Raw genomic sequence first — 10237 nt, forward strand, 5'->3', positions numbered from 1 at the left:
GAAAACTGGAACAGCTCACCAACATCAACACCTCATCCCTCATCGTGAAGGCAGGGGGAGGGCTGTTTCGTTGCCTCAGGGCCTGGACAACGTGCAATCATTAATGGTAGAATGAATTTAAAAGTTTTGCAGGAAAACCTGAGGCCGTTGTCAGACAGTTGAAGCTAAAAAGAGGATGGATGCTGCAACAAGACAATGCTCTAAAACACAGAAGTAAGTCACATTCAGAATGGTTTCAGAAGAACAAAATACACGTTCTGGACTTGCCAAGTCAAAGTCATTGAGATGTTGTGGCATGACCTAAAGACAGTGATTTCTGCCAGACATCTTAGGAATCTGAGTGAACTACAGCAGTTTTGTAGAGAAGAATGGGCCAAGATTAGTCCCGATTGATGTGCCAGACTGATCTGCAGCTACAGGAAGCGTCTGTTTTAAATTATTGCTGCCGAAGGGGGGCACACAATATTAAATGTGATGGTTCACTTAATCATTTTTTCCCCCTTTCTGTCATTGTTTGCATACTATCCTCATTAAAATTTAAACTTATAAAAAATGTATAAGTGTTTGGGTGGTTTTAGTTAAAACACTGTTTTTTCATCTGTGTGATTTTGACAAAGATCAGATCACATTTGATGATGATTTTATGCAGAAATGTGAGAAATTCCAAAAGGTTCAGATACTTTTTCATACCACTGCAGTTGGGTTTTCAATGATTAAACTGAGATCATATTTTTTCGGAAACATTAAGTGACATCCGCCGTTGATAACCTTCACATCAGAATGTGAACAGATGGATTCAATTTTTTTAGTAGCGTGTTGCATTTTGCCAAACCAAATGCACTCTTTTGTTATGACTGTATTGTTCGTCTAGTCGTAAATAGCAGATAATGATTTTGTATGCTTGTTTTGATTCTGGCCATAATTTAACGAGTTCCTCCTCTAGACACTACACCAGATTTATTTTGTCTGCCTGTTATTTAGCTTTAATAGGTCTGAATTACTGCAGTTAAACATCATTAAAACAACAAATCCGGGGCGTTTGCTTTAACACATGTGCGAGCTACTAAGTCATGACGCATTTCCCATCAAAAGAACAAGAAAATCTGTGGTTGTGACCAAGTATCACGATCTAGGACAAAAGCATCCATAGGCTTATTTTGTCTTTTTTTCCTTCACTGTAGTAAGTATCAGTTGCAGTAAGAAGAAAAACAATCCTGCGGAAGCTCTACAGGTGCTCTCCTCAACACGTCTCAACCTGAGGAGCTTGGTCACCAAAGCCAAGGTTTGAGTAACTCATGTTCTTTAGAACATTTGAGTCCTTAACTTAAATGGGACCTAAAATGCAATGCTATTCTTTGAAAACATCTTCATTAAAACTGCCTCAATATGCCAATGTGAAAATACATAGAGGATGCAAAAATACAGGACATTTAATTAAGCTTTTGCGACATTGTCGTGATCAAGTCAATTTTTGCGTTTTCATGAATACTGTTCATTCTATGTGTTTGAATGATCCCCGTGAACTTGGCCCACTATTAGACGCAAGTTTATAGAAAAATGATGTCATTCGTTTGTGCTGCTATCATTTTTGGGGGGCTGCAGGTCACATCATCACTCGAAATTACTATCTCATGCTCCCCATTTTCAGCAAAATGGACCTGAAGGGGCGCCATTCGTCAAGGCTACATTTGCGCTAGTTGTCGGGACACCCCTCTGTTATTGAGAGTTGGTACGTTTCGTCCGTCGGACGGGGCTGCGATTAACATCATCACTCGAATTAATATCTCAAACATAGACTTTATAATATATTGACGTGACACATTCCCCATTCACTTCGTCACGCCTTTAGCGAAGGGGCCGTCCCACACTGCGCTTCATTTATCAGCAGTCAGTGACATGCAGCAATCTAACGCCAGAATTAGGTTGATAGAATACGAAAGCTTGACTGCATACCAACAGGAAGGATTGTCTCAGGAATGATTAGTTCGAGGATTAAAGGTTATTGTTATATTTGTTGAACCATGCATGCATTTTGAAACGTGAAAAAAAATCTGTGGGAAAAATTAGCTGCTACAGCATTTGCATTATACTTTGCAATATTTACGTAAAATAACTGCTAACTGCCCATTTGTTTTGCTTTAAACTAAGAATTAAGAATGTTTTATGTCCATATCTATAAAGAATTCAGGGATTTAAACATTTATTCACATGAATTTTGAACAAAAAAAGCTCTTTGTCTGTGATATTGCGGCCTTTAATTTGCTTACTGACTAGCATCATAGTTCGACATATTTACGAAAAATAAATGCTAACTGCCCGTTGTTGTTGTTGTTTTTTTAAGCTTTTAACCAAGAATCGAGACTGTTTTACGTCCATATCCATAAAAATTTCAGGTATTTAAGCATTTATTCGCAACAATTTTCAATGGAAAAAGCTTTGTTTACATATGGCGGCCGCTAATTTGATTACTGACTAGCATCATAGTTCGCAATATTTACGTAAAATAAATGCTAACTGCACGTTTTTGTCTTTGTTTTGCTTTTACCGAAGAATTGGGACTGTTTTATGTCCACATCTATAAAGAATAAAGGGATTTAAGCATTTATTCACATGAATTTTGAACAGAAAAAGCTCTTTGTCTTTGATATTGCGGCCTTTAATTTGCTTACTGACTAGCATCATAGTTCGCAATATTTAAGGAAAATAAATGTTAACTGCAAGGTTTTTTTGCTTTTAACCAAGAATCGAGATTCAGGGATTTAACATTTATTCACAAGAATTTTCAACGGAAAAAACTCTGTGTCTGTGTTTCCACTCGGTCAGCTTTGACAGCGATAGAGAGAGATCCCGTCAATACATTATGAGGTTTGTCTCAATATCTATAAAATGATAACACCACAAACCAAACTTTTTTCAGCACAAACATGGCATAAAAGAATGGTGCCGTTTTCGGGCCCATTTTGCAATAAAGGGGCTGCATGACGTCATAACTCGAAATTAATACCTCAAAAATGATAGAACCTCAAACTAAACTTTTTACAGCGCAAACCAGCACAATCATTTGACACCATTTTTAGCCATTTTCAATCAAAAGGGGGGGCAGGTTGACCTCAGATTGACCTATAAAAGAATTGTTAACATCTCAAAAACAATTGCAGCACCAACAAATTTTTCCCCAGAACAAAGGAGCTAGAGCTGTCCCGACTAGTCGACGTTGTCAACGCCATCGATGACGTAAATGCGTCGATGGGCAAAACATACCGTCGACGGGTAATGACGGGTTTAAAAAATAAACACACGCGGCTAAAGTTACAATAAAGTAAAGTAAAGTACAATGGCGGGAGCTCGCAATGCAAGCGGTTGTTACTGGCACCCCCAAGGGGGCCGCTGTTATTTCAGTGTGACCGGCATTGTCAGATTGAGCAAAGAGGAAGAAAGTGGGCAAGCGAGAGAGAGAGGGAACGAGATCGGTGAGTTGGGAAAGTGCGCGGGTAGCGCGGAGTTAGCATCCCCCACGTTTTTGTTTTGGTCAATAAAAGTATCCATAAAGAGCCATCAGACGCCTCTCGGTGTTTTTATGCTTGCCGCCGCCTTCCTGAGGAGGAAATCGGACGAACCGACGACAACGAGCCAAGTGAATCACCGGTTCACTCCTCACTACGGCGAGGAGTTGAAAACACCGCCAATTACCAAAAAGGGCAGAATTGGTGACACGTGAAAGTGGCATAAAGCCAAAAAAGCGGACCAGAATAGCCAGAGCCTGGAATTATTTCACGGAAAATATGGAGGGTGCCACTGTGTGTACTCTTTGCTAAACTGAGCTTGCATACCACGGTAGCACGTTGGCTATGAACGAACTTTTGAAGCGCCGTTACCCAAGTATAATTTTCGAAGACAACAAGAAACAGCTAGCTAGCGGATTGTAAGTCCATACAACTTTCTAACGATTTTTTAAAATGGAAGTTACCTTTATGTGCGTTGTATCAATGCGCATTTTTATTTAATAAAATAATTAATATATATATATAATATAATTATATATATATATTTAAAATTATTATTAAATTTATTAGGATCATGGAAGCTCCCACTAAGTAAAATATATACATATATCCCGTATATATAATATAATAAAAATGGAAACAGCACTGGCCTGCTTACTCCATGCTTAATCCATGACTGCACTAATGTTAGTTACTTTATATTATAAAGTATCATTGTGTATACACATATAGTAGTGTACTATAAAATTAACACTATATATTTATTTTTTGTTACAGTGAGTCATTCAAAATAATTGTAATATTTCAGTGTGCCCTCTACTTCATCTATTTTCAGGTTAAAAGAAACAAAAGTTGAACAGCTTTTTCCCCCTCCCCCAAAAATGCGGAATGCACACCAGAAAAAGCATTTGAACTCACAAAGTATTCTGAAAATGGTTGTCCGGGCCATTGCAATTCATTTGAACATTTAGAACAATATCGACAATGACATACCACAAAAAGAGTAAGAATTGTTTTGACTCCTGTTAAAGAGGTGAGGTCTCAGTGTTTCCGATTACATTTTTTTGCACTAGTTAATGCCAGCAGCATTTGACCTCAATGTTTGTGATTTAATATTGATATTTTTTATTTATTTATACGTTAATAAAGAATTTAGGTGTTCCAAAATGTTTTTTGTGAATGAATAAGCTTCAACAAAAATTTCATTATTAAAGTAGTAATAATAATAATAATAATGATTTAAAAAATATATATATATTTTAGATTAGTCGACCAATCGTAAAAATAGTCGGCTGACTAATCGGGAGGAAATTAGTCTTTTGGGACAGCCCTAAAAGGAGCACAAACGAATTTCTATAAATTTGCGTCTGATGGCCGAGCCAACTTCATGGAGGTGCTTGAATGACATACAGTGGTATGAAAAAGTATCTGAACCTTTTGGAATTCCTCACATTCCTGCATAAATTCACCATCAAATGTGATTTGATCTTTGTCAAAATCACACAGATGAAAAATCAGTGGCTGCTTTAACTAAAACCACCCAAACATATAGGTTTTCATATTTTAATGAGGATAGTTTGCAAACAATGACAGAAGGGGGAATAATAAGTAAGTCAACCATCACATTTAATATTTTGTGGCACCCCTCTTGGCAGCAATAACTTCAACCAGACGCTTCCTGTAGCTGCAGATCTGTCTGGCGCATTGATCAGGACTAATCTTGGCCCATAAACTGCTGTAGTTCAGTCAGATTCCTGGGATGTCTGGCATGAATCGCTGTCTTTAGGTCATGCCACAGCATCTCATTGGGGTTTAAGTCTGGACTTTGACTTGGCCACTCCAGAACGTGTATTTTGTTCTTCTGAAACCATTCTGAAGTTGATTTACTTGTGTGATATGGATCATTGTCCTGTTGCAGCATCCATCCACTTTTTTAGCTTCAACTGTCTGACAGACGGCCTTATGTTTTCCTGCTAAACATCCTGATAAACTTTTGAATTCATTCTTCCATTAATGATTGCAAGTTGCCCAGGCCCTGAGGTAACAAAACAGCCCTAAATCATGATGATCCCTCCACCATGCATCACGGTGGGGATGAAGTGTTGATGTTGGTGAGCTGCTCCAGTTTTCCTCCACATGTGACGTTGTGTGTTACTCCCAAACAATTCAACTTTGGTTTCATCAGTCCACAAAATATTTTGCCAAAACTTCTGTGGAGTGTCCAAGTGCCTTATTGCGAACATTAAACGAGCAACAATGGGTTTTTTTTCGACAGCAGTGGCTTCCTCTGTGGAGTCCTCCCGTGAACACCATTCTTGGCCAGTTTTCCATATAGTTGATGTGTGCAGAGATTTGGACTGTTCCAGTGATTTATGTAAGTCTTTAGCAGACACTTTAGGCTTCTTTTTTTTAGCTCTCTGAGTGTTCTGCGCTGAACTCTTGACGTCATCTTTGGTGGACGGCCACTCCTTGGGAGAGAAGCAACAGTGCCAAACTCTCCATTTGTAGACAAATTCTCTGACTGTCGATTGATGAACATCCAGACTTTTAGAGATGGTTATGTATCCTTTCCCAGCTTTATACAAATTAACGATCCTTCATCGCAGGTCTTCAGACATCACTTTTGACCGAACCCCGATGCACATCAAACAATGCTTCTCGTCAAGACAATTCTTACCAGGTGTGTGTTTTATAGTGGGCAGAGCAGCTTTAAACCACTCATCAGAGATTGGGCACACACCTGACTTAAATTGTTTGGTTAAAAAAAAAAGGCAGAGGGTTCACTGACTTATTTTTTCCCCTTCTGTCATTGTATGCATGCTATCCTCATTAAAATATGAAAACCTATCAATATTTGGGTGGTTTAAGTTAAAGCAGACAGTCTTTACATCTGTGTGATTTTGACAAAGATCAAATCATATTTGATGGTGATTGTATGCAGAAATGTGAGTAATTCCAAAAGGTTCAGATACTTTTTTATACTACTGTACGTGTAAGCTAATGTGTGAAGCGCACACTCCCTGGAGGACTCCAGGGGAATTGCAGTCTGTTACCTCTGCATTTGTTCAAAGCTAAGAAGTTTCATATGGAAAACAGTGTCAAAATAATCTTCCGGATCCTTCGTTTTATCCTATATTGCTAATTCTTGTAATTATTTTCTTGTGTTCTAGCAAATGCACACTGACATGGCCTCTGGTGAGATCCATGCTGAGCTGCGAGATGCTGTCGCAGTTCTAGAGCAGCTTGTTACAAAATTGCAGGAGTTGTGTGAAGAACTGGGTGCCCAATCGTCGTGAAGACCCCCACAGAAGTCGCTTGACAGCTTTTTTTTTTTACAAGATATAAATTATGTGTACTGTACAGATTACCATGTGTAACTAGCAGATGTAGAACATGGGATTTTGAATGTTAGTCAAATTGATAACAATGATACATTATAAAGATAGCATGTCTGCCTCAGTGGACAGATGCCTTGTGCTTCTTTTCATCCTTTTGTGAGAATCTGTCACGAAAGCAATTACACATTATCAAAATACTGTATGATGTATATCAAAGCATCAACCACAGTATTCTTTAACCATACATTGTAAGGCATTGAGAAATTTTCATATTTACCATGCTAACCTGGAGGCATTTTAACCATTTATGGAAAATCACTCTGCTGCTAATGTGAAAGTCGCTCAAATTTTTCACCTTTGAGGTGGAGTTTTCTCAATGATTATGATGAATTAGTTTACAAGCGCATGCTCAAACAAACCAGATTGATTCATTCTTTTTCCGTACCTCTTGACCTACACCCTGAACTGGTTGCCAGCCAATCACATTGCACATATAGACATACAATTATGAGTGAAAATTTCAGAGGTAATAGTTTAGTCTGGGGAACAAATACATCACCATTAGAGGGCGCAATTTTGACACTGAGAAACATCTAGTTTCAGTGAAATGTCTCACATTTGTATTGTAATGGATGAAAAAAAAAAAAAAAAATGCAATTACTGTCATGTGAATGTTTTGTCATGATTGAGCCGTTGATCCGGTCCTGTTTCCTTTGTTTTGAGGTCTGGTAGAGGCACCTCGGTCATATTATACTGTAAATAACCACTGAAGGCATATTCCAAACTCCACTGTTGCACTGCAAAACTGTTCCATGGTAAGAAAATAACAACTACGGATCCACCACTATGTAGCTAAACAGGACTGTCTAATGTTGTACACCCACCAATTGCCAGATTTTCACTTTTTCAACAACCCTAAGGTAGCACTGCTAAGTGAGCAGTTTGTGATGCAACTCAACCCCACAGTTGTAAGAACTGCTCTGTCATTGGCCAAGAGCGGCTTCACGTGTGATTAGCCTATATGATGACATCATTTCCTCGCCGAGATTTTACAATAGTGCTAACAAACATGCCAAAGTGGCAGCTATCCTAGCAATGAATGCACAATTTCCTTGCCAAAAGCAGTCGAGACTCATTCAACGGTTTCTGCACGCTTTGCTGGTGTGATGTGGACGTGAGCAACAGGGGTGAAGCGACCGCAGAACATCATGCGGAGAGTGCGAGACAAAAGAAATGAGGCAAGCAGCAGGTGAATCGACATTGATTTTTGCAGAGTTTAACCAATGAACTTCCTACTGAAACAAGCAGCACCTGACAAAGTTTAACTGATTACACATGTAAAAGATCTGATGGGTGAAAAGGGGTCCTCTTCATTGGTTGGAAAGCAAACCTGCACCCTCTTGGCCCTTTCTGGAATCTGTTTGACAACTGTGCTCTATTGGCTTACCCACTTTATTATGGCAACAATAATAAAGACAAAAAGTAACAAAATAACAGCGGGCCGCCGCAACACGACCACTCACTTTTGCTGTCCCGCCTGTTTTCCCATTCTATCTACTTGCTTCCTGGTACATCACAGCTCCCCAGTCCGATTGTCTCTTAAGGGGGCCACGCATAGTTACTCCCCTAATCATGTCACACACGGCGGCGGTGGTGATCGTCTTCACCGATTGTCCAGGCCCCAGCGGCGGGCAACTTTCTGGTCGTCGTTCTGCTGCGGCCCCAGCAGGCAGGCGATGGACATGCGAGCCCAAGCCGAGTATAGTGCTCCCTAGTCAGGCACGTGAAGAGGGCCGAGGGGGCTGGAAATCGTGACACAATCGAGATCTGGAGACGAGAGCGGGGGGCTCCTCGGGCCCAAGCGGAGGATAGAGCTCTATGGGCGGACACGCCTTTATCGGCCGGCGACCATGGTGCACGACAATCCGCCGGTCGTCGGCTGAGTGGCCATCTCCGTGGACAGGGAGCATTGCACAAAATGCAAGCCACCTCCCTACGAAAACGTCTGCCATGATCCCAGTATTTGACATAACATAAAATACGCAGTTTACTCACTTCGACATCCGTCTAATGGTCCCTAGATTGGGCAAAACAAGTCCGACATTCTTCACTGTGAACAGGATCTTTTGGAAATCCAAAAATCCTCACACCACTCTCCCTGGTGTAACAAGAAAAGCCTGCAGCACATTGGGCTGGCGTGTCGCAAAAAATAATTTATCCGCAAAATCGGCTGAATCTGCATTCCTCCTGCATACTATAGTAATGGTTGTATTGTGAAGATAATCTCTACCGCTGACGTCACATTCGCCTTCTTCTTCAATCCAGACTCTGGCTGTAAGCAGTGCTTAATTTGTAAATCATAAGGTGCCTGAACGTAAAGTGCATATGACATCGCAGGGATGACGAGACAGGCACAGGTCCCGGAACGCATGCAGAAAATGGTGCTGAAAACAACACGCAAATGACCACTTGCCATGCTGTGGGATTTACAAACCTCAATTTCAGATAATATCCATGGTATAAACGTCATGACAACAATTTACAATCATCTAGGCTATACTCTGCACAGCACTGGCAATTGCCCACATAACCCCATCTGGGACTTACAGTAACGTAAAGTCTAACTTGTAAAACATAAAAAGATTACATACAGAGATAACAATAAATGACCCAAACCCATTCTTTTGCAAGTCCCCCCGTCTTCTCTGGCCCCAAAGTTCCCACCGTTTTACAAATTGTGCAGCCCAAACCAGAATTTCCCATAAGGGTACTGGCCTGTTGCTCAGGCTGTTGGTGGTCCACCTGGCTGACTGCCAGCGCTGTAGCTGGCCCCCACTCCGGGTGGCGCTGAACCTGACCAGCTCCTGCCCCGACTTGGCTGGCTGTCCGTGAACCTGGCTGGCTGCTGCGGCGCTAGCCTACTGTGTTCTGCCAAAATGTTCTACATCGGCGAAATGGCCTACATGGGGCGAATTGGACACCCAAAGTACTACCGTGCGCTCTCGTTTTGTTTAGATGCATACAGGCAGAACGTACAAAAAAATGCCTTAAGAAAATACTTAAATGTAGTTATATCAAATTAGGACGATTTAAATACACTACGTGACTAATTTGGCCAACTGCTTTAACCCTTTATTGCCAAATGTATCACATTTGATACAACTAAAATTTCATGATTTTGAGAGTAATTCAGAATTTTGACATTTCTTTTTGAAAAAAAAAAAGATGGATGCAAGTCAACACAGGCATCTACAGGTTCCATGAGAAAAAAAAACTGGATTTAGCTAGGGTTATAGATACTAGAGCGCTTATTACACATATTCATTTTGACATTTCTTTTTACAAATTTGAAAAAAAAAGTTTTTATTAGGACGTTAATTTTCAAATTTTGGGATT

At 40.2% G+C, this 10237-nt stretch overlaps 1 protein-coding gene across 2 annotated transcripts in view; it reads left to right on the forward strand.

Annotated features, from left to right (window-relative positions):
* Positions 1 to 8480, forward strand: part of ttc27 (tetratricopeptide repeat domain 27) — a 152173-nt gene extending 143693 nt beyond the window's left edge. Inside the window, exons 19-20 of one of the 2 annotated variants that reach the window (XM_057847718.1) lie at positions 1182 to 1282; positions 6674 to 8480. In XM_057847718.1, the coding sequence (XP_057703701.1) occupies positions 1182 to 1282; positions 6674 to 6799 (227 nt within the window). In that variant the 3' untranslated portion in view covers positions 6800 to 8480. Of the gene's footprint in view, positions 1 to 1181; positions 1283 to 6673 lie in introns of those variants that run through there. The other variant, XR_009064570.1, reaches the window with a different exon arrangement.
* Positions 8481 to 10237: the final 1757 nt, after the last annotated feature.

The sequence above is a fragment of the Corythoichthys intestinalis genome, chromosome 10 (assembly GCF_030265065.1).
Source record: "Corythoichthys intestinalis isolate RoL2023-P3 chromosome 10, ASM3026506v1, whole genome shotgun sequence".
In the NCBI taxonomy this organism is placed as follows: Eukaryota; Metazoa; Chordata; class Actinopteri; order Syngnathiformes; family Syngnathidae; genus Corythoichthys; species Corythoichthys intestinalis.